This window comes from Hyaena hyaena, unplaced genomic scaffold (genome assembly GCF_003009895.1).
Source record: "Hyaena hyaena isolate Hyena2069 unplaced genomic scaffold, ASM300989v1 scaffold_140, whole genome shotgun sequence".
NCBI classification, from domain to species: Eukaryota; Metazoa; Chordata; class Mammalia; order Carnivora; family Hyaenidae; genus Hyaena; species Hyaena hyaena.
The window spans coordinates 173600-198780 of record NW_024080772.1 but is presented as its reverse complement, the minus strand read 5'-3'; the positions used below and the strand labels follow the sequence as shown (position 1 = coordinate 198780).

The following is a 25181-nucleotide window of genomic DNA, read 5'->3' as shown; positions in this document are numbered from 1 at the left end:
CAAAAGGGACTTTGTAGATGTGATTACGGATTTTGAGATGGGGAAATTATCCTGGATTCTCAGGATAGGCACTAAACATAATCACAAGTGCTCATAAAAGAGGGGGCAGAAGATCTGACTATAGAACTGAAAGAAATGTAACCACCAGGAAGCAAGAGGTTGGAGTGGTAACAGGGAACGCAGGCAGCCTCCCAAAGCTAGAAAAGGCAAAGAAATGGATTCTTCCTTCAAGTCCCCAGAAGGAACCAGGATTGCTGATACCTTAACTTTAAACTAGTGAAACTGATTGCAGATATCTGGTCTCCAGAACTGTAAGAAAATTAATTTGTGGTGTTTTAAGTCACCAAGTTTGTGGTAATTTGTTAAGGCAGTCATAGGAAATTAATATAAGGTTTCCCAGAGAACAAGACTGATACCTGTCTGACCTGGGTTTTAAAGAAGGAATAGAAGTTCAACTTGCAGTTAAAGGAGAGAACAGTCCAGAGAAGACTGAACTCTCATTTTCTCTGACTCTCCAGACTTAGAAGATATGAATTAGACCATAAAACCTATGATTTTCCATTCCAAGTTTTGTGACATATGCCTCACTTTTTAGAAGTATGAGCTGAAGATTTCCAATGTAAGTGTTACTTTTTTTCCCTTTGCCTCACCTCTGGCTTTTCACTTTGAAATTTGACCTCTGTTTTTACAAAGTTTCTTCCATCTGGGAAAGAAGAGAAAACTCTCCAAGGAGAACATTCTTAAGAAAGTAAATGAGAAAACTAGAGAGAGAATCTGATAAGGACCCTTATTTATTATTGGAGCAAGCTTGGAACAGAGAGTGACAAAGCCCTCTCCAAAAGCAAGTAAGGAACTCCTGGCTTGATTTGTATGGGACTAAAAAAAGAATTAAATAGTGAAAATAAAAAGTAAGAACTTTAGGGTCGCATAGGTGCTTCAGTCAGTTAAGCATCCAACTCTTAATTTTGGCTCAGGTCATGATCTCATGATAGTGAGATGGAGCCCATCATCAGAGTCTATGTGGGGCATGGAGCTTATGATTCTCTCTCTCTCTTTCTCTCTCTCTCTCTCTCCATTTCGTTTGCTTGCTATAAATAAGTAAATAAATAAATATTTTAAAAATAAGAGCTCTAAACCAGATATAATTGAAGACAGAATAAGTTAATTCACTCAGAATGCAGTATAGAGACAGATAATAATTGAAAGAGGGAGCCTGGATTGAAAGCCCCAACATGTATGATGAGGGTTTTAGAAAAATATAGAAAATTGTAATGAGATTTATGGTTAAACGATGTCTGAAAACATAATTTTTTAAATGTTTATTTATTTTTGAGAGAGAGCATGAGCAGGGGAGGGGCAGAAAAAGAGGGAGATAGAGAATCTGAAGCAGGTTCCAAGCTGTTAGCTCAGAGCCCAACGTGGGCCTCAAACCCATGAACCATGAGATCATGACCTGAGCCCAAGTCAGACACTTATCCAACTGAGCCACCTAGGTGCCCCTGAAAACATAAAAGTTAAAAAAAAATTTTTTTTAATGTTTAGTTATTATTGAGAGACAGAGAACGATTCAGGGAGAAGGAGAGAAAGAGAAATAGAATCTGAAGCAGGCTCCAGGCTCTGAGCTGTCAGCACAGAGCCTGATGTGGGGCTCAAACCCACAAACTGTGAGACCATGACCTAAGCCGAAGTTGGACGCTCAAACAACTGAGCCACCCAGGTGCTCCAGAAAACATAATAACGTTTAAGTGTTTATGAAAGACATTAGGCCTCAAATTTTTATTTAAAAAAAAAAAGCTTTTAGGGGCTCCTGGGTGTTCAGTTGGTTAAGTGTCTGACTCTGGATTTCTGCTCAGGTTGTAATCTCACAGTTTGTGAGTTTGAGCCCTGTGTGAGGCTATGTGCTAATAGTGCAGAGCCTGCTTGGAGTTCTCTCTCCCTCTCTCTGCCCCTCATCTGCACATGTGAATGTGCTCCCCTACTCATTCTTTCTCAAAATAAATGAACTCCAAAAGAAAACCAAAAAAAAATCCCACAAACTTGGGGCGCCTGGGTGGCTAAGTCAGTTAAGCGTAGGACTTGGGCTCAGGCAATGATCTCACAGTTTGTAAGTTTGAGCCCCGTGTCAGACTCTGTGCTAATAGCTCAGAGCCTGGATCCTGCTTCGGATTCTGTGTCTCCCACTCTCTCTCTCTCTCTCTGCCCCTCCCCACTCACATTCTGTCTCTCTTCTTCAAAAATAAATATAAGGGGGAAAAAGTCAGATGCTTAAAAAAAAAAGCTTTTTTAAAAAAATGTTAATGTTTATTTATTTTTGAGACAGAGTGTGAGAGAGAGAGTAGGGTAGGGGCAGAGAGAGATGGGGGGACAGAGGATCTGAAGCGAGCTTCATGCTGAGACCAGAAAGCTGGACGCGGGCCTCAACCCCACGAACTGTGAAATCATGACCTGAGCTGAAGTCAGACGTTCAGCCGACCAAGCCACCCAGGTGCCCCCAAAACAAGCTTTTAGTACTAACAAAATAAACACATGTGGAGGCATATCATAGGGATATTTGCAAATATCAAGGATACAAAAAAATATCAAGGATACAGAGAAAAATGTAAGAGCTATTAGAGATATGAGAAAGAAACAAAGTACCTACGGAACAACAGTAAGGCTGATAAAACACCTCCTTGTAAACCTAGAATTTTATCTCCAGCCAAACTGTCATTAAAGAGTGAAGGCAAAATACATTTTGGTATGCCAGAAACAGTTAAGAACAGTTAAGGGATTATAAGAAACCCCCCCCAGGGGCGCCTGGGTGGCTCAGTTGGTTGAGCGTCCAGACTTCGGCTCAGGACATGATCTCACAGTTTGTGAGTTCAAGTCCCATGTTGGGCTCTGTGCTGACAGCTAGCTCAGAGCCTGGAGCCTGCTTCAGATTCTGTGTCTCCCTCTCTCTCTGTCCTTCCGCTGCTCATGCTGTCTCTCTCTCTCTCTCTCTCTCTCTCTCTCAGAAATAAAAACATTAAACATTTTTTTAAAAAAAAACACACAATCTCACTGAAAGACCTATTTATAAACATGGCTAAGATGGTATAACAGGAACCAAATTTACCACTGCCTTAGCCATCTAGAACACTGGATCAAATATATAAAGCAACAGTTTTCAGATATTGGTTAACAGGCAGCACAGAATGATAGCCCCTGAGAGAAGGGAAACGAAGTAAATCCTATGAGTACCCCCAGATTATTACCTAGAAAGAGTTTTCAGGCCACATTGTGGAGAGAGCAAACCCACACAGAGCCTAACAATCTCACTGCATTGAGAAGACAGACTTGAGAGCAGGGAGGCCAATGTGGTTAACATTTCCAGGGCAGAGATCCAGAAAGGATGGAGTTACACAGAGAAATAACTATGGAGCTTTGTAGAAGGATCCTCTCGAGATTTTGTCTGTGTACTGAGCTAAACATATACATGAGGCTGGGGCGCCTGGGCGGCTCAGTTGGCCAAGCGTCCAACTTCGGCTCAGGTCACGATCTCATGGTCTATGAGTTTGAGCCCCGCGTCGGGCTCTGTGCTGATGGCTCAGAGCCTGGAGCCTACTTCGGATTCTGTGTCTTCCTCTCTGTCTGCCCCTCACCTGCTCATGCTCTGTCTCTCAATAATAAATAAACATTAAAAAAAAAAAACATACACATGAGGAAACTATCTGGGTTGAGGAAAGAACCATTTGGGAGGAGTAGGCAGACCAGTGGAAAGAAAGCCATTTTGGCGGACATGGTAGGATTCCAGCTGGCAGGTTTCCTTTTACTGCTGTTTGTCCCTAGCAGACTACAGAACCAAGGGATTACAAATGTGAGGTCATTCATTTCTTTGAATGTGAGCCTCAGTTAAGAATGTTTGCCCCCATGGTGACTGTAAGAAGCAGCAAGGTTTTTCTAAGTAATATTGTGATATTCACGGGCCAATTTGTCAGACTCAACTTGTGTGTCCTCCATTCTCAATAGACAATATAGCTAAGGAGATCTCTTACTAAAGGATTTTGAGGAATCCCAGAGGAATGGGTAAGTGTGCCACAGATCTTCCCTGGAAATTACTATGGCTTTTTTTGCCAGCTGTCCCTGCTACCAACCACTGCTGCTCTTGAACTTTGCCACCACTTCCTTTGGGCTCTCCACATGGTCCACCCACTGGACCTAGATCTCTTCACTTTATTCCCTAAAGCTTAGCTCAGTCCAAACTATGTAACAAGATACAGAGACACGGACATTTAAAACAAAGAGGACCTCAGCTGCCATGAGAAGTGGCTGTTCTTCAGATTCCCAATAATACAGAGCCACCTCAGCTGCCCCATTTCCCCCAGCAGGAATCTCCAGGCTGTGCCACTTCCTGGAACCCTAATGCCAGCAACAGGGATGAGTCCGAAAAGAATCATTCTTTTCCATTCAAGGCCTGCTTATTTCCACTCTAGAATATTTGACTGAGGGACTATTTTTTTCCTTAAGGGGAAAATATCAGCTCAATGCTGGTCTGCTTAACACAATCCCAAGAATCACTGACATTTCCCAGACTTTGGGATAATCTGGGTATATATAACATCCTTTTGTGATATGCCAGTGGTTCAGGCCAGCCTGTCCCCTTATGTGAGGTGCAGAGGTAAGATTTGTACACTCCTTAGGGTGGCTCCAGGTTTGTGATCACCTATGAGCAAACACTTGGATAAAAACATATCTAGATCTCCTAAGAACAAGATTTTAAGAGACATTCCAGTCCATATTCTTATTTAGGGGAAAAATAATCTCTTTTTCTCTGTAAGGGCATAATCCTGCAAAACATTTTCTATTACTAATAAATAACTCCAGCATCTCAGCCTGAAATATCTGAATTTTAGGTTAATGTCATTTTAGGATTTTCTTTAGGTTAAGGTGAGTATTTCCTTTATGCTTTTGTAGAGAGGGCTCATTCTGGTGATTTCCCTGAGTAAAGGTAGACAGCTTCAAGATGAACTTATGTCTGGCTTTCTAGAAATATAAGACTGCAACTTAAAATAGAGCATTTCTTTGACATTAAAAAAATTGCATTTATTGGGCAGCTTTTTATTATTTTTGTTAGAGAGAGAGTGTGTGTGTGTGCAAGCAAGGGAGATGGGGCAGAGAGAGAGAGAAAGAGAGAGAGAGGGAGAGAGAGAGAGAGAGAGAGAGAGAGGGAGAGAGAATGAATCTTACATAGGCTCCATGCTGAGCATGAGCTCAATCCCACAACCCTTGGATCATGACCTGAGCCAAAATCGACTTGTCCCTTCAACCGACTGAGCCACTCACACAACCTGTTGGGCACCTTTTAAAACAGTACAAAGAATGGGGCGCCTGGGTGGCTCAGTCAGTTAAGCGTCTGACTTTGGCTCAGGTCATGATCTCACGGTTTGTGGGTTCGAGCCCTGCGTTGGGCTCTGTGCTAACAGCTATCTCAGAGCCTGGAGCCTGCTTCAGATTCTGTGTCTCCCTCTCTCTCTGACCCTCCCCTGCTCATGCTGTCTCTCTCTCAGAAATAAACATTAAAAAAAATTTTTTTAAAAAAGAAAAACAGTACAAAGAAGATTATGGGTTAGCCCAGAACTTCAGAAATGGACTCTCTCCCCTCTTTTTTCTAGTAACTTCAAAATATCTTCATTCCCTCTATCTTAGCTCTAAATCTTGCCCCACACTTTTTTCTTTCCTCCCCTGGATCAATCTTCCACCTTTAATCACAAATGGGAAAGAATATCAAAACGGCTGAGGGGCACCTGGGTGGCTCACTTGGTTAAGTGTCCGACTTCGGCTCAGGTCCTGATCTCACAGTTTGTGGGTTTGAGCCCTGCATCGGGCGGGCTCTGTGCTGACAGCTCAGAGCCTGGAGCCTGTTTAGGATTCTGTGTCTCCCTCTCTCTCTGCCCCTGCCCCACTTGGGCTCTGTCTCTGTCTCTCAAAAATAAGTAAATGTAAAAAATGATTTTTTTAAGTAAAAAAATCTTAAAATTGCTGAGCTTCCAAAGACAGTATCTTATGAACAGTAAAATATAAGGAGAAACAGTATTTGAGGGAAGTATATAAAAAGTCAAGAATAGAGTTAGGAGCTCTAGGAAAAGCCTGGGAAGGGCAGGGAAGCCTGGGAGGACCCACTTCCCAACTCCTCACCAGTCTCTCATTCTCTCCTCATTTAACATCTTCCACATGCAGGTTGAGTTTCTTAGTCTGGTCTGCTACCCTCTGGGGGTCTTGTATTTCCAAGGCACTATGAATTTTTAAAACGTCATGCATTTTAAAACTTTGTGCTTTGAGTTTTATATTATAAGCATGTGAACCTATTTGGGATTATCTGTATTAAGACGTTATATTTTGAGTGATCTTGAGTTTATGTTTAACAATTGAACTGGTGTCACATTATACTCTGAAGTTAGCCTTCTAATTTTAAGGCAACGTTGCCTGGCCTGGGACAGGGAAGGGTAGGGATGGTCTCTTGAATCCCTTGGGACCTGCAGAAGTATGTCTCAGTAGTTCGCAATTTCTCATGTTTGGAAAACACTGGCTTAAACCACCTTCTCCCCTTCTTTCTCTCATGAGAGGTAACTGGAAAGAGGCTGAGAGGCTAAAAGAAACAAAAGCTTTTAAAAATGACTAGTATTTGTTAGTTTATCTTCAATGCTTGACCAATTTGAGAGATAATACAAGCAATCTAGTGATTTTTTTAAATAAAGCAAAGGTGGGGAATCTGGCTGGCCCAATTAGAAGAGCTTGCGACTCTTGATCTTGGGGTCATGGGTATCAAGCCCCACGCTGGCTGTAGAGATTACTAAAATAAACTGAAAAAGAAAAGAAAGGAAAAGAAAGCAAGCGAGCAAACATGATACTGGGACATATAATTGTGAATATGTGTAGGAATTACCAAATGCTTAGAATTATATTCTATCCACAAGAAATCAATCCCATGCCTTTTATCCTTTGTTGTTGAATAAACTTGGTATATATTTTAGAGACATTTTTTTATCATTCAGTCTAGCCCTTAAAGTACATGTTCAGGAGCTGCTTCAGTTACTATGTTTGATTAGTCACATTTCTGAAGCTCACAGGTTAGAGACTCAGGAAAATCAATCTACTAATAAAACATTTTGGTGGATTTTTGAGTTAAAACAATTTTTTTCCTTCCTACCAGAGTATGAAATCTTTGTGTCCTTCTTAGTGTACTTTAATGGTTGAGGGGAAATGGGGATAGAGTAGGGAGAGGATGATCTTCATATTCTTTCCCCAGGTCTTTCCATGAGACCCTTTACTATCTCCATTTCCCCTCTCTGAGACACCACCACCTTCCCAGCATCTTGATTTTTCCTTCAGTCATATTTTTTCCACTTTTCCCCTTGTCTATTGTCCATTTTGTTTCAGATAAATTTTTAGTCTGAATAAAAAATAACTTCAAATAACTTAATATCATTTTCATCCCATATTTAGCATGTGTATGTGGATACTTAATAAATGTAGTTTATGGTTGAATAGCACAGCATTTATGCAAACTCAACACTTTGTATTCAGCTCCTCTTATCCTTAAAGCAATCTGAAAAAGTAGGTATTATGTTTTCCTTGAGGAACTGAGCCTGAGAGAGAATAACAACTTGTGAATGACCAGTTAGGTTAATATATTTCAAAACTTATGTTTTTTTTTCTCATAATGTCACATTCCATTCTTGGGCGGGGGGGGGGGGGAGAGAAAGGAGGCTGAGCAATTTCATGTTCCTGTTACACTGCCTTGTACAGAGATCTCATCTAGGTTCACCATGACCTACGGGGCCTTTCTAACATCCTCTACCCTCATAGCCCAACTTCAATGTTTTCAATGTTTAGATATCTAGTTGTCACCTTAAACTGAACCCACCATTTTCTCCCCCAAACTAGTACACACGCACCAATGCCACACCATTTTCTGTTAATGGCTCCACCAATTTTTGTCATTTGGGGTCAAAACCTTGGTGTTATTCAACAAAAATATTGAGCACATCCAAGAATTGTGCTAGGGATGTTGGGGTATACAATGGTTAGGTTTGATGGGGTTTCTGCCTTCATAAAGGCTTCAGGAAAGACAAACAAATGGGGAACCCAAGCTAGTATATGGATATTAGAGAAGATGTCTTGGAGGATGACAAAGATGGGTGGATGTGGAGGTGTGTTTGATAAATAAAGGCATAGGAGGAGAAAGCATGGCTTTGGAGGAACCCAAAGATGTACTGCTGAGGCTTTAAGCAGTCATGGAAATGGAGAGAAAGTGCGACAGATATGCTAGTTCAAGCATGAAGTGTCTGGTAAGCTATGTTAAGGAATCTGGACTATCTGAAGAGCAGGAGGAAGCATAATTCGTTTTCTATTTTAAAAGAATCAATCTGCTCATAGTTTGGCCGATTTCCCTTTTCTCTTGATCCTCTGAATCCAATCTATTACAAAATCCTGATTTCTTATGGTCTCACTTGTTCATCTCTATCTCCACCATCACCACCTTAGTTCCAGCCCTTCTCATCTCATGCTTAGATTAAGAGCCCTTTAACCAGTTAGTCTCCAGACTTTCTTCCTCCAATCTACACTGCACACAATGACTACAACAGTCCTAAAATGCTACACCAGGATAACAGTGAAGCCCAAATTACCCGTCTTGGCGTTACGACTATCTCTACTCTATGTAACATTACGACTTAAAATCCCTTTCCAAGGAGGCCAGCCAGCTTCCTCAAAAATCCTCCCAAATGCAGTTTACATTCTTTTCGCACTCCTGCAATCTTGTAACATTATTCTCTTCTCCCCCTCCTAATGCACTCCTGGGGCATCCTGAGGACGTCAAGCAACAGCTCGTTCTCCTCTCCCTTGATTTCTTCTCACCCTGCAGAGACTGTGCCAAACATTTCTGCATTGTATTAACTCGTATGATGTTACAGATCGAGGTTTTTCACTTTCTTTTGTCAGAAAAACTCTCTCATAAGGCCGGGCCAGGTATTTCAAGCGCTCAGAGCAAATGGCTAGTTAACTTTAATTGAGCCGAATCAGGCGGGTTTGCGGAGTCTGAGCCCGCGATGGGGAGAGGGAGCTGACACACTGGGGGATGGAGCCGGAGCGCCGGGTCCCACACAAAAGAGCTTCAGACAAACGCGCGAGAGGCCGGGGTAGGGGAGCGAAGGCGGGGCGGGGAGAGCGGGGGACAGTAAGGGACAGCTCCAGGCGGCCGGCCGCTAGCCGGGCCGCGGGTGGCAGGCTGCAGCCGTTGGTAGGCGTGACCGCGCCAGTCTCGCGGGAGCGGCGGTTGGGCGGGCCGTTGTCCCCGCGGGCGGGGCGAGTTGCTAAGGAAATGACTGCCCGCAGCGCCGCGCCGCGCCGCGCCGCGCCGGCCGGGCGGGGTCTGGAGCGGCGCCGTTTCCGCTTCCGCTCCCTCTCTGCTCCCGTCCCGTTACCGCCTCCTGGCCGGCCTCGCGCCTTTCACCGGCACCTTGTGTCGGCCGTGCCGCCGGGCCCGTTCCTGCCACGCGCGCCCCCGGGGCTCCGGCGCCGGCACGGGTCGCGTCCCGCTCGCCTACTCCTGAGGCCGCCGGCCAGCAGCCGCCATGGGTGCCTACCTCTCCCAGCCCAACACGGTGAAGTGCTCCGGGGACGGGGTCGGCGCCTCGCGCCTGCCGCTGCCCTACGGTTTCTCCGCCATGCAAGGCTGGCGCGTCTCCATGGAGGTGAGGCGGGAGAGGCCCAGAGGCGGGCCGCTGCAGGGCGGGAACCTGACGGAGAAAGGGAGCGGGGGGATGGGGTCATCCCCGGGGAAGGGTCCGTATCGGGAGCGTGCAGCTGTGGCTGCGGCGGCACTTTGACGGGCGGCAGCGAAAGTGGGCCCGGGGCCGAGAGGGAACTGCAGGTGTTTGGGGACCGTGTGCCGGTGGCCAGTTTGGCGGCGAGAGCTCGGCCATGTGGGGAGAGGCACCTTCCGCCCACTGATCGCCCTCTCCTCGTGCCTTCGCGCCATCCTCTCCTGCCAGCCCAGCCCTCCAGGCTCATAAACGGCGTGAGGTGCAGTGTGGGAGTTAAGATGAAAAGAAAGACTATTTATTCATTTACTTTTGCGAGGAAGAAGAGAATAGACGCGAATGACTTTTTTCCCTCCTTAAATATGTGGTGTGAGAGGCCTTTTTAGACGAGGAGCTTGACAGTGAAAGGAAGCCTAGGCAAGTCCGTTTCAAATGCTTTACACCGAGTTGCTTGGCTCTGGACACCAAATGTTAATTTCAGAAGCTCGCCCTTAGTGTCACCCGTTTGTATTCTCTTCAGGGCCTTTTACGACCTTTGGAAAACTTGAGTTGTGTCCGTCGGTATCATTACTTTTTTATTATGCTTGATATTTTTTCCCCTCGGGATTTTTCTAAAACTTACTCTGTAATTGTCATGTGCTTGTGCTTACTGTAGTTTATAGTTTCCTTGACTTGTAACCATTTTATTATAACCTATAAAGAACGGAATTTTCTTTTCTAGAAAATTTCTTCTGAATGAAAGTGGAAGGTGGAAATTTTCTGGATAAAAAAGGAGTAGTATTGGGCAAAATGGATGTGAAACTACAAGGGAGAACAGGAAAAATCATGGTAGGAAGGAAAGGTAGAAAGACATGTGTAAGACATGTCTTTGTGAGTAGTGTTGTGAGAGCTAGGCAGAAGGGCCAGGGAAATGCTCTAATTATTTCTGCGATTAAGGGTTTATCCACTTACTAGGTGGGCTTCAGGTAACAGCCTAATAGTGTCTCCCTCGGGAATTTCTTCAAATGCCTCGCTCCTCCCTGTGGTTAGCTCTGGAATGACAGTATAAACTTCAACGGTTTGTTCTCAGACTCCAATTTTATACCCACAGCAGACCTTAAACAATTCTGTCGCTAGCTATAACATTTCAACAATGAAGGGGATCCTGTGGCTCGGCTCATCTAATTTGGCTCCCGCATTTTACAGCTCAGAAATTGAGACCCAGAAAGGTTAGGACATTTATTTCTTGGTGGGAAGAATCTGTGGGATGAAAATGTTCAAGACACTTAACTGGACACTGTTCTCATCTGTGCCAACCTGAAGCACGGCGTTCACATTTCAGTGTGGTGCTCAGTATTGAGCTTACTGGGTCCTTGGTAAATGTAACTGTCTGAGTATTAGAAATATCTGGATAATAGCCGCAAAAGGAAAACCTTAATGTAAGGCTAGGGTTTGGGTTAGTTGCTATTGGAGGTTCCATTTCTTTGGCGTTTTCTGTTAATATTGTAAGATTTGAGGTGACTTTATTCTCACATTACTGTAGGAAGGCTTTTCCTTCAGGTTTCTCGGTCCTTATTTTCCACCCTCTGCTGCAGTTTTTCTTTATTGGGGGGGGAGATACCCTTCTTTCTAGTTTACTGAGTTGATTGGATATTTAGTTTTCCAAGTTGTTTGCCCAGTGATTCTGTGCTGTGTGTTTCTCTGCAAGGTATTTCCCTTTATTTTTGGTTTCTCCTCTGGTAATTACAAAATGACTTTTTTTCATCACCAGCTGTTTGTAGAGATCTTGTTAGACTATTTCTTAGATCCTAATCTTCCTGAGAGGTAACCAGTTCAGGTTTTAAAATCTTCCTATTAAGCTGCTTCTGAATTTACCTTTGTTTGAATGGTTAAATATACTTAATCAGACCCTCTTGAAGCCCTACTTGCGATCCTTTTCTGCTGTATCAGTAGTTTTCCTTTTGGCTTTGGTTCCTTTGTGTTCAAAGTATTACATAGTTTCTTTGCTATGGCAATAAAGTAACTATGACTTGTAGCCTCTTAAGTGAATCTGTCTTTTCAGAAAGTGTACACACCTGTTCTTCTTAAGCCTTAGGACTCAATTCCACCAGTTTATTAAGTCTGTTGACCTTAATTGCCTGGTCCTAATGATTCCTTTGAGGTAAGTTTATCATGCCAATACACATTACAAAAGGTTGCTAAAATCCTGATTGATGAATAGATTCAGCCTTAGTACTGTTTTACCCCTTCTCTTGAGGCAAGGATGGCAACTATCAATAGCTGGCATTTTATACTTTCTGCCTCTCTCCAGCCCCTCTTGCTGTGGAACCAGGGTGTTTTGAGGAGGGGTAAACAAAATACCACAGTTGATGTTCCCTTCCCTTCTTCCTTCTCCATGGTTTGGAGGGACCCTCAAGCTGGTTGAGGTATGTATTTTGGGGGTTAACAGGTAGGTTGTGGAAGGGTGCCTGAGAAATATATATGGAAAGGCTCTGAGTTTTTGGTGGCTAATGAGAAATCAAATCTGAAAACGGTTTGAGTTGATGTAGTTTTAAGGGACATGGATACTTTTAGTTTTGGGTTGTGAGGCTCTCTGGAGGTGACAAAACTGCTTTCTATGGGGAGTTAGGATTTTTTAAAATTCTATGAAATATATTTGCCTTCTTTAAAAGGCAGTATTAATACTTAGAATATACTTTTGAGTAGACTAGCTGTTTATTGCCATATAGAAGCTGGCTTATTAGTGGTCATAGAGGGGTCATCTAGAATTGATTGTAGATCATGTTAAGCAGAAAATTCTTAAGGTACATGACAGTTTCAGTCATTGTATTAATGAGGCAAAATATAAACTGGGTTTTATATACCACAGGAATCCTGTGGGGTTCTGCTTAAGAGAGAGTGGGTATCTGAGGCTGAAGAGCATTTATTATTTGGTCCCCAGATTAGTGCCTCCTCTCTGTATCTTTTTTTTTTTTTTTTAATATTTTTATTTATTTCCAGGAGAGAGAGAGAGACAGCGTGAGCAGGGGAGGGTCAGAGAGAGGGGGAGAACACAGACTCTGAAACAGGCTCCAGGCTCTGTGCTGGCAGTCAGCACAGAGCCCGACACGGGGCTCGAACCCACGAACCGCGAGACCATGACCTAAGCGAAAGTCGGACGCTTAACCGACTAAGCCACCCAGGCGCCCCAGCCTCCTCTCTGTATCTTAAAACACTTTTTATTTACCGAATCAGATCAGAATTCCTTTGTCTAGGATGCAGTTAAGCAACTTTTATTTTATAAAAGGGCATTTGATTAGCATGTAGTTCCTATTCTTCACAAATCAGAGATAGTATGAAATGATATCAAATGCATATCCATGCATATGGAGAAATTGTTTCTACTATACGATTCCTTTATAAGTTTTTAAGCAACAGGAAGTTGCAATCAGAATTTATTCCTCGAGATTTCAAGAATATTTTACATAAATTATTTCTATTGCCCAATTACAAAGCACATGTTACTACTGTTTCTTTCCCCTGACCCTCTATTGGGTTAATCATCTTGGAATTGTACTTTGAGAGGTAAGGTAAGGAACTTGCTTTGAATTTGAGTGTAGAAGTTTAATAGATCTGATCAGTAGTTCTTGCCATTGTAAGCTGTTCTTCAAATTATGCTGTCTGGAAACATAAACCTTTAGAACTGAACTTGAAGCATCACTGATGTGTAATGACATGCTTTAAACTGGGTACTAATTTCAGTGGAGTTTTTGGTTTCCCTTTAGATCCTGTTCAGAGATGGAGTCTACCAACCTTTAATCATATATAGTACTTGAAAAAATATATATGGGGTGCCTGGGTGGCACAGTTGGTTAAGCATTCGACTTTGGTTCTGTTCATGATCTCACAGTTAGGAGTCTGAGCCCCACATCGGGGCTCCACACTGACAGTGCTGAGAATCCTGTTTGGGATTCTCTCTCTTTCCCCGTCCTGCCCCCACTTGGGTGTGCTCTTTTTCTCTCTCTTTCTCTCTCTTTCTCTCAAAATGAATAAACTTCAAAAATTAAATATAGATTTCTTTTTAAAGCATTTTATTGAGATATAATTCACAAACCATATCCATGTAAAGTGTACATTTCAATGATTAATGTAGTCACAGGGTTGTACAGCCATCACCACTATCAATTTTAGAACACTTTCATCACCCCAAGAAGAAATCATTTAACCATTACGAGTCATTCCCTGTCTCCCCTCCTCTAATCCCTGTCAACCACTAATTTATATGATATTCTATGTATTTATCTATTTTTAACATTTCACATAGATGGAATTATAAATATGTCACCTTTTATGTCTGCCTTTTACTAAACAATATTTCTAAGAGTCATCCATGTTGTATCATGAATCGGTACTTCATTCTTTTTTGCTGAATAATATTCCATTGTGTGGACATTTTGTTTATCATTTCGTCAGTTGAGGGATATTTGTATTTTCACATTTTGGCTATGATGAATAATGATGGTATGAACTTACATTTACAAATTTTTATGTGGAAGTAAGTTTTTATTTCTTTTGAGTATACACTAGGGGTGGAATTGCTGTGTCATACAGTAACTCCATGTTTAACATTTTGAGGAGATGCCTAACTCTTTTGCAAAGTGGTTGCACCATTTTACATTTTTACCAGCAATATAGGAGGGTGTCAGTTTCTCTACATCCTCCCTACACTTGTTATCATCTTTTTTAATATAGCCATTCTAGTGGGTGTGAAATGGTATCTCAGTGTGGTTTTTACTGTATTTCCCTGGTAGCTTATTATGTTGAGCATCTTTTCTTGTGTTAATTGCCACATATATATCTTTTAAGAAATGTCTATTCAGATTCTTTGTTTTTATTGGGTTGTCTTATCTTTTTATTGAGATATAAAGGTTCTTTATATATTTTGGACACAATTTCCTTATCAGATATGATTTGCAAATATTTTCTCCTATTCTGTGGTACTTTTTGCTTTCTTATTCGTGTCCTTTGAAGCATGACAATTTTTAATTTTGATGAAGTCCAGTTTCTCTATTAAGAGTTTTATAGTTTTAGCTTTCACATCCATTATGAATTAATTTCTGTGAATGGTGTAAAGAAGAGTCCAATTTCATTCTTTTGCATATAGATATCTACTTGTCCCAGCAGCATTTGTTAAAAAGGTCATTCTTTTGAGTGCCGGGAGGCTCAGCCGGTTAAGTGGCTGACTTTGGCTCAGGTCATAATTCATGGTTTGTGAGTGGAGCGCTGTGTTGGGCTCAGCACAGAGCTTACTTCAGATTCTCTCTCTCTCCCTCTCTTTCTGCCCCTTCCCTGCTTTTTCCCCTCCTTCCCATTCTCTCTCAAAAATAAACATTTAAAAAAGCTGTTTTTAAAAAGGTCTTTCTTTTCCCTCATTAAATTATCTTGGCATCATTGTTAAGATCATCTGACTACAAATAATGGGAGTTTATTTCTGGACTCTTAATTCCATTTTATTGATCTATCTACTTATTGTTATGCTAGTACCACACTCTCTTGGTTACCATAGCTTTGTGATAAGTTTTGAAGTTAGGAAGGTTAGAAAGTGTGAGTTTTCCAACTTTGTTCTTTTTCTCGTTTCTTCTTTTCTGGGTCCCTTGTATTTCTCTATGAATTAAGGATCAGCTTGTCAATTTCTGTGCAAAAGGCACCTGGAATTTTGATAGGGCTCGTGCTGAATCTCTGGAGTCAATTGAGGAATATTGCTACCTTTAACAATATAAAGTCTAGTTTTCTTGTGATGTCTGTGTGGTTTTGGTATCAGGATAATATTGGCCTCATAGAATGAATTGGGAAATGTTGCCGCCTCTTCTGTACATTGGAAGAGTTTGTGAAGAGTTAGTATTATTGTTTTAAAAATAGTTGGTAGAATTTACCAGTGAAGCCTTCTGAGACTGGGCTTTTCTTTGTGGGAAGGTGTGTGTGTGTGTGTGTGTGTTTGTTTTATATTAAGCTGTGGTAAAATATACATAACATAAAATTTATCATCTTAAACCGTTTAAAAATGCACAGTTCATTGGCCCTGAATCAAGGCCAGCAGTTTGTTGAAGCTGTTGGTTTCAAGCAGGAGCCTAAATAAATGTCTTTCTATGGTCTGTTGGCCATTTCAGAACTTTGGAAATGTAATGGTCAGTTCATTAGAAAGAAACATCTGAATAAGAAAAAAAAAAATGTACAGTTCAATAGTGTTGAGTATATTCACACTGTTGGGCAGCCAGTCTCCAGAAGTGTTTTCATCTTGCAAAACTGAAACTCCACCAGTTAAACAGCTCCCCCTTCCCCCTGCCACCAGCTCCTGGCAACCATTTTACTTCCTGTTTCTATGAATTTGACTATCTTAGGTACCTCATAGAAAAACACGTTTGTTCATTTGTAACTGGTTTATTTCACCTAGCACAATGTCCTCAAGGTTCAATGTTATAGCATGTGTCAAAATGTCCTTTTTAAGGCTGACTATCCATTGTATGAGTATACCACATTTTCTTTATCCATTCATTTGTTGATGGACACTTGGGTTGTTTCTACCTTTTAGCTGTTATGGATAAAGCTGCTGTGAATGTGGGTATACAAATATATCTTCAAGACCTTACTGCAAAGTCAAAGACTAAGGTGTCTGCTGAGGGCCCACTTTCTGGTTCATAGATGGCTGCCTTCTAGATGTATTTTCAAGGTGAGGGAGCTCTCTGGGGTCTTTTTATAAAGGCACTAATCTAATTCATGAGGGCTCCTCCCTCATGACCTAATTACCTTCCAAACACCCCACCTCCAAATAACATCACATTGGGAATTACATTTCAACATAGATATTTTAGATACACACAAAACGTTCATTCTATTCACTGAAGTAATATATGCGTATAATTTTAAAAGTCAGGTAGTAATACATGACTTTTTAAAACCAAAAACATAGTTCCCCTCCCAACCACCTTCAACCTTTTTATCTTGGTTTGTAAAGATTTAGATAAATATATACATCATAAATCTAAATGTTTTTGCATCCAGTGAAACAGAACATTTATGGATGTATTTATAACCTTAGGAGACTGACATCAGGCAGGATAACCAGGCTTTTATTCATACAGATCCATTTGTTGTCCAGAAGGTCAAAGGGTTCTGTGTGAGACATGATTTAAGTAAGGCAGGGCCTAAGAATCCTGACTCAGGTGACCTGTGTGTTCTGAGTCATCTCCAGACTATCCGTGGTTATTGTTTTATGATACGTGTCTAGGTTTAGAGTAGGAAATGAAGGAGGAGGCATCTATAAGGTATTTGTCCTGAGGCAACTGGAGACTCACCATCATAAACGGACACGGAAGTCTTATGATGTTGCAGAATGTAGTTTTAGGCCTGAAAGCTGTAAAGACATTTAAGACAGTTTTTGCTTTCGTGCTGGTTTACAATCTAGTTTTGGACCTATGACTCTCTTTTCCCCCATGGAATGCTGGTTAACAATACAAGATAGTATATGCTGAGCTTAGAGAGGGGAACAATCAGAGCATTGGTGTGCTTGAGAAAGATCTCTTAGAGGTGGTGAGACTAACTGGACCTTATGGAGAACGTATAAATTGGGACAAAAGGAGAGGAGGAAGGTGGAAGGAAAAGAAGGATATTAGAAAGAGGAAAGACTGAGTCATGCTTACTACCAAGAGTGGAGTAGTTTCTTTTGGGGACTGGTATGAAAGGTTAGAGATTAGGTTATAGAGATGGGTAGGAATGATGATTGAGTGCCTTAAGCTGCTTGCAAGTTGTGCGGAATTAATCTTATATGCAGTAGAATCCATTGAAGTTTCTATCAATAAAATATTGGTATTTGGATAATCTGGTATCTGGATGTATGTAGGCTGGATTACAGGGGCAGAGAATAGAGGCAGGAGAGAATATAAAATGCTATTAAGAGTAGAGTAATCCATAAACAAAGTCATGAAGGAAAACTTAGTAGGACTTGGTGATGGATGGTGGCAGAGAGCCAGGAAGTCAAGGAGGACTGGTATTAAGTGTTGCATAGGAAAGATTCCATGAACAGAAATAAGACCTGTAGGGGAAGTTCTGAGTTTTTGAAGCCTGCTGAGTTTTGGATTATATATGTTAAGTTTGAAGTGGAGAGGGGCATCCTATAGAAACAGGCAGTTGGAACTTCACAGAACCCACAAGAACTTTCAGGAAAGCTGACATGGTTTTTACTATATAATTATAATACAATAGTTGGGAAAAACGAAGCCTGCAGAATGGCTATTTGGGTTGCTGTTATTGTTATTGCCTGCTCTGTGTAGTAAGATCTTAAAGGAAAAGGTTTTGGAGTGAGGAGTTTAAGCATGTAAATCTAAAAAAAAAGATCATTTTAACCAGTTGCCAATAAATGGTTTAATGGATGCTTTGTTGAATTAAAAAACAAACAAACAAAAAACAAATAAAAAGCGAAGAAACGCTGCCCCCAGAAGTGAAGGAGAGATTAGGTAAAGCTGTAGAGAAATTTTGAGGTAGAATAGAGGTGATGAAGTAGTTCTTGATATATGACCTTGATCTAAGTAAAGTAAGAGGTTAGCTCATCTGCTAAGAGTGAAAGAAGAACATTGAGAACTTGAACAGTGTAGGAAGGGTTTATGACTGGCTGCAGTTAATATATTTAAGCATCTATGCAAGACACACACACAAAATACTGAATGATGGAAGTAGGTGCACAGTCAACATGATTTCATGACATTTTATGACTAGCAATACTTAGAGGCTCTGATTCAGGCGTAAAGAAAGCAGTTGGTCGGGTTATACGAGGTTGGATGAGTTTTTCTAGATTGCTAAGAGACAGTGTTGAAATACTTGGCTCTGGCTCAGAAAGGGTCAGAGAGAAGGAAAAGCAAGGGTAAAGGTATAGAGGCAATGAACAGAGATGCAAAAGGGGACACTAAAGTGCTTAGAGAAGGTAGTTCCAAGTGATAATATAGATCCAAAGCCTCACCAGGCAGTAGAAGGGAAGGTAATGTGGAGTAGTTCTGGGAACTGAGACCTCAAGGTATAAGATGAATCTATGTTAGGCATTCCTCTATCATAGAAGAGAAGATGGAGGCACACCAAGAGATAGCTGGCCAGCAATCATGCAGTATATTGTAGCGTGGCAATTCAAGAGACAGTTCATAGGTTCGTTTTATTGTCATAATCATTCAAACTGGAATAATATGGGATATTGTACAAGAATTTTAAATGTAGAAAAGTAGAAAATAATTATTACCCAACTCTTAACTCTGCATTCAGTTTGATATATAATGTGGTCTTCCAGACTCCTCGCATATACATACAGGTGCTTTTTTTCTCTTTTTATCACTTAGTATATTGTGAACTTATTTCTAAATTAACACATATTTATTTCTAGTTGCATGTATTCTGTTGGAGGGATGTACTACTTGTAATCTAATCTCTTCATGGATATTTCGATGTTAATAATGTTTTATTATAAATAATGCTGTAATGAACATTCTTATATTCTTGTACCCTTGTCTTATTACTTCCATAAAATAAACTTTTAGAAGTCCAATTGCTAGATCAAAGGGCATGCACGTTTGAAATTTTGATACTTATTACCAAATTGTGCTCCAGAAAGGCTGTACTAACTTATATTCTTGCTGATCAGGATGTGTTTTTACTCCACTCTTATTACCACTGGTTGTTAACTAATCTTTTTCCTTATTTTAATTTGCACAAAAAGATATTTCCTTGTTTTTAATGTTCATTTCATTGCTGTTGAGGTTAAGTACTTTTTCATATGTTCACTGGGGCTGGATCTGCTTCAGTGTCACATGCTTTTGTGAGAAACAGATGAGGAAGTAAAAAAGATCATTTGAATAGAGGTGTGGGTTAAAAGGAGATGATACAGCTTTGATTTAGAGTTGCATTGCAGGACAGAGAAAGAAAGACCGATTGATTGTCCTATTCCACTGGGAAAGAGTAGACAAGAAGACTGCTTTTCCCTCCCTAGAATTAGTTGGACTAGTTTCTCAGTGATATATTGAGTCTCCTAAAAAATTTAATTTACTTTTTAAAAATTTTTTAACGTTTTTATTTATTTCTGAGAGAGAGAGAGAGAGAGAGAGTGCGCACGTGAGAAGGGGAAGGTCAGAGAGAGAGGGAGACACAGAATCTGAAGCAGGCTCCAGGCTCTGAGCTAGCTGTCAGCACAGAGCCCAACACGGGGGTCGAACCCACGAACTGTGAGATCATGACTTGATCCAAAGTCAGCCGCCCAACCGACTGAGCCACCCAGGCGCCCCAATTTACTTTTGAAAAAGCTAAACATTCCCATGGCTCAGTCTCACTCCCATCGCACAGTTACCTGCTTTTCTTAGTTTTCTATGTATCCATGTGGTATTACAGTGTGAAAAGACAAATATCTATGCCATGCTCCCTCTTCTTATACAAAAGCAGTTTACTAAATATATCATTCTGTACTTGCTTTCCTTCTGCACCTTACTTTCTTTATTTAACAAAATATCTTGGAGATCTTCCATGGATTTTTTTTTTTTTTTTTTTTTTAAGGAAAGCAGTACTTGTGGAACTCCAGAATACACTAAGACAGTTTTAATTTAATGTTACTTAAATGTGTACAAACAGCACTGGACATAACTTCCATGCCAACAAACCATACTACAAAATCAACAGAATTAAAGTCAACATCAATATGACACAACTGTTCGGCCACAACTAATTAGATACTTACAGCAAGACTTATGTAGTGACTGCTGAGGTATAGTTTCTTACGGCTTTAGGAAGCCTGTATGCACTTGTACCTTTGCCGGTGCATTTCTCCCACCACTTTTCTGTAATCCAACCCAGTCCTCTTTCATTCTAGCCTCTATTCCATAGCACTGTCCTCTTTCTGTAGGAGTTATATCATCATGCTATATGATTTACCTATTTATTGTGTTTATGTGTATATTCTTCATGAGAATGTAAGGTTTTTTTAATGAAGTGCAGGTCTTCTTTTTATTCACTGATATATCCCAAATACCCAGAACTGATTCTGGCACATAACAGATAGTCAGATATTTGATGAAGAAATGAGTGAATGAACAAATGGAGTCTGAGAACCACTGGTGGAGAATGCTGGAGCAGTCATATAAGTCAAAGAGTGTAGAAAAGAAGTAGGTTCAGTAAGGTCTAACCCTGGCTTAGATGGAAGGGAGGCCAGTGTGGCTGGTTGTGGAGTGGTTGGAAGAGGGAGAAGTTGACTTGTGGTCTGTAGTGCTCTCTGGATCCTGGGAATGAGATGCAGAGCCAGTTATTGACAACCTTAGATAGGCCATTGTGTGCCCTCCATGGCAGCCCATTAGATTCTGGGACACTTTCTCCTGAACTCAATCAGAGGGAAATACAAAATAGCTTTTTTCCATTCTGTCATTTACTACCTTAAAATAGCTTTTATTTTTGGGGTTTCTGGGTGGCTCAGTTGGTTAAGTGTCCAACTCTTGATTTTGGCTCAGGTCATGATCTCACGATTTATGGGTTGAGCACCTGCACTGGGCTCTGTGCTGACAGTGCAGAGCTTACTTGGGATTCTCTCTCTCTCTCTCTCTCTCTCCTCTCTGCCCCTCCCCTGCGTATGCCCCCTTCCGAAATAAATAAACTTAAGAAAAATAGCTTTTATTTTCTAGATTTGCATAACAAAGGCATAGTCTTATTTCAGGGACAATGGAAGAACCACTGTACTGATTTCCTAAGAATTGATATAACTAGAAAATTTTAAATGCCAGAAAGAGGAAGGAGAACCACTGACTTACACAAGGGTAATCAATTAAAGTAAAGAGTTGATGATATTCTTTTTGTTTGTAGAAAGTAACTAAAAGGGAGGTGCGATTGTTTTCCTAGATGGGGCAGAGTAAGCTGTGGCACATACCCCCCTGGTTCAGCGGTCTTGGCTTGAACTACGGCACAGCCTGGAATATTTGTTTGGGGGTGGTGGAGTTTTGTTATTAGAAGAATTTGATCAGTTCCAGTTCTTCCAACCACATGTTGCTGCAGTAGGGCCATTGCAGACTTCTCTTTAGGTATACTGTGCCATCAGCATTGAATGATACCTCATTTCCACCTTGCAGTAGGAGGTAGGATGGCTGATCACATGGGGCATTGTAAATTTTAGTTAACAAATACACACACAGTGTAGCTTAAGAATATTATTTCTTGGGAAGATTCTTTTGTAAATATAGCTTCCGCCTAGCCTGAGGGTAACTTCTTGAGTTAAACTTAGAAGAGGGAATAATTTATTTAGATGGTGCTTTGGGAAAGTGCCAGTATAAGTATATATAGTTTTACAAATTTCTAGTGCTTTCACTTAGGCTGTTTTATGATTCCCCCAGAAACTTCTCAGGTTGGTAATGCCCTTGGGTCTCTTTTTTGCTATCTTCCCTAAGATTTTCTTCCTTGAAGTTCACTGACTCATAGAATGGTCCTGGAAGTGACTTTAAAGATCCTTTACTCTAGTTCTTCCCATAGTTACCACAAATCCAAAGGGGTCAGGTCTAGAGTTCCAACAGCCAGACATTCTGCCATCTGGACTCTGAGATCTCCTAGGCTGAGGCTGCTAGACTGCAGAGGTAGTGACCTGATTCATCTCTCTCCCTTCCCTCGTCTCCTTCCCTCCCTTGCCTCCCATTCCTTTCTCCCTCCCCTTTACTGCTTTTCTTATTTTATCATCCCATTTTTCTTTCTTATTTCTAGGCCATCTAGGTCAGCCAGGGAAGGGTTAGTGAGATTAAGGTATGAAGGAGATCCTCATGACCTGAGGTGCACAAGGAAGAACATCCTTTGACCTTGAGAAATGCTAATTATGCTCTCTTTTTCCTAGGATGCTCACAACTGTATTCCTGAGCTGGACAGTGAGACAGCCATGTTTTCTGTCTATGATGGACATGGAGGTAATGTTAGTAGATCATATTGGTGACATTCTTGGACCCTAGTTCCAGACTTTAGAGGGCAAGAACAGATCCTTTGTTCTTTTCCTTTCCAAGGTTCTGGTCGTAAGATATTGTTTCCATTCCTAGTGCTTTTTTTCCTCTTTTCTGCCATTCTACCTTCCTAACAAGATATTGTATGGGTTTATAATCTCACCAGGCCTTGTTTTAATCTGAAAAGCCTCTTCCTATATTACAGTTTATCTTTTTCCCAATGAGAATTAAGTATACAGGTAAGAAAAGACAAAAAGTATATTAATATAGCCCTGAGAGAGTTGATGGTGAAATCCATTTCCTGGATCAGAACTTCCTAAACAGTTGTCTTTTTTTTTTTTTTTTTTTTTTAATGTTTTATTTATTTCTGAGAGAGAGAGACAGCATGATCAGAGGAGGGTCAGAGAGAGAGGGAGATACAGAATCTGAAGCAGGCTCCAGGCTGTAAGCTAGCTATAAGCACAGAGCCCGACACGGGGCTCGAACCCACAAACCATGAGATCATGACCTGAGCTGAAGTCAGACGCTTAACCGACTGAGCCACCCAGGCGCCCCAACAGTTGTCTTTCAAATATGTTTCAGCTGTATAAGATAACCATTTCCTCAGCCCTTAGGGTTCAGTCCAGTATGGCATATAAATATTATATTACTTTATATGTGGGAAGCAGGGCTCTAGGTGACCTTACTTGTCTTCTAGGGGAGGAAGTTGCCTTGTACTGTGCCAAATATCTTCCTGATATCATCAAAGATCAGAAGGCCTACAAAGAAGGCAAGCTACAAAAGGTCTGTCTTTTCACAGTGCTCCTTCTCTACTTCTGTAGGTTTTCCCTTGTTTCCCAATCCCATGGTGTTTCTTTTCTTGTTGCCAGTAAGCTGCTGTTTACTGCATTTCTTAAAGAATTCTGTGCCCCAAACATTTTATCCCTACTTGAGCCTTTTTAGAGCTGCCTCATTATTCCCAGGTCTCTGAACTGTTTATTTATGTGTGAGTGTCTCCTCATGTTGCAGATTACACTGTAACTTGCATGCTGTTTTTGTACCCGCATTGTATATAGGCAATTCATTTTGTACCTCCTGTACTTTTTCTGACACTTGCCTTCTACTATTTTGCTTCTATCCAGGCATTAGAAGATGCCTTCTTGGCTATTGATGCCAAACTGACCACTGAGGAAGTCATAAAGGAGTTGGCACAGATTGCAGGGCGACCCACTGAGGATGAAGATGAAAAAGAAAAAGTAGCTGATGAAGATGATGGTGAGTGTGGCTAGCATCCCTTATTTGAGAGGAAATCTGCATTTTAAAGAACTCTTCTTTAATGTATATTATTTCAGTATCAATTCTAAGAGAGGATGACTTCATAGGGACTTGGGGAGTCCCCACATTAGAGAACCTTATGTTTTTCCTACACTACATGAGGTTATGAAAGGAGAAAAAAATTAACCTTTGTGTCTAGTATCCAGAGTTCTAAGCATTTTATATATATTATCTTTTGTCATTATGGTAGGGTCTCTCTGGTTCCTGTTAATGTTTATGTGACGTTTTTTTTTTCCTAGACAGGAGCTGTCATTAGCCTCAGGAGCCAGTCCTTAAGCCTGGGCTGTAGGCCTAAGACTAGCATTGTGAGCTTCCTGGGTCCTCAGCCATAATGAGGTTTCTAACTTATCAATCAAAAATGAGAAGTGATAAGAGAACTATAGTAACTAGTGTTCCTTTGACTAAGAAGAGGGTGAAAGACAAAGACTAAAGGAAGTCTCTGCAGGCAGACATTACCTGAGAAGAAACCAAAGGGGTCTTCTGAGACTTGATAGGTGAGGGGAGCCTTAGGAGTAGGCAGGGGTGGGGAAGTTGGAACTCAGGCCTGCAAGGGCTTGGATGCAGGAAGAGGGGCCAATCCTATGAAGAGTCTGGTGTGGGGGTACTGATTCAGCCTCTTCCCTGCAGTGGACAATGAGGAAGCTGCACTGCTGCATGAAGAGGCTACCATGACTATTGAAGAGCTGCTGACGCGCTATGGGCAGAACTGTCACAAGGGTGCTCCCCACAGCAAATCTGGAGCTGGGACAGGCGAGGAACCAGGGTCCCAGGGCCTCAATGGGGAAGCAGGACCTGAGGACCCATCTAGGGAAACTTCTTCAGAGGAAAATGGCCCCACAGCCAAGGCCCACACAGGCCTTTCCTCCAACTCAGAACGTGGGACTGAGGCAGGCCAAGGTGGCGAGCCTGGCACTCCCACTGGTGAGGCTGGGCCCTCCTGCTCTTCAGCCTCTGACAAGCTGCCTCGAATTGCTAAGTCCAAGTTCTTTGAGGACAGTGAGGATGAGTCAGATGAGGCAGAGGAGGAAGAGGAAGACAGTGAGGTAAGGGCCAGTGGGAGCAGACAGCTGCTGAATTTGCAGAAGGGGCCTGTTTGGTCACCATACGTAGCTTTCAACTCTTTTCCTTCTCTCCCTCCCCC

General features: G+C 41.5%; 1 protein-coding gene and 1 non-coding gene across 2 annotated transcripts in view; both read left to right on the top strand.

The window, feature by feature from the left end:
- Nucleotides 1-9404: 9404 nt before the first annotated feature.
- The window catches only part of PPM1G (protein phosphatase, Mg2+/Mn2+ dependent 1G), a 19312-nt gene continuing 3535 nt past the window's right edge, over nt 9405-25181 (top strand). The window contains exons 1-5 of the mRNA XM_039238481.1: nt 9405-9713; nt 22627-22696; nt 23424-23509; nt 23848-23980; nt 24668-25083. Of these exons, the coding sequence (XP_039094412.1) occupies nt 9594-9713; nt 22627-22696; nt 23424-23509; nt 23848-23980; nt 24668-25083 (825 nt within the window). The 5' untranslated portion in view covers nt 9405-9593. The remainder of the gene's footprint in view (nt 9714-22626; nt 22697-23423; nt 23510-23847; nt 23981-24667; nt 25084-25181) is intronic.
- On the top strand, nt 15814-15950 carry LOC120235943. The gene has a single exon (XR_005529544.1). It is a non-coding gene; the product is annotated as a small nucleolar RNA SNORA2/SNORA34 family (small nucleolar RNA).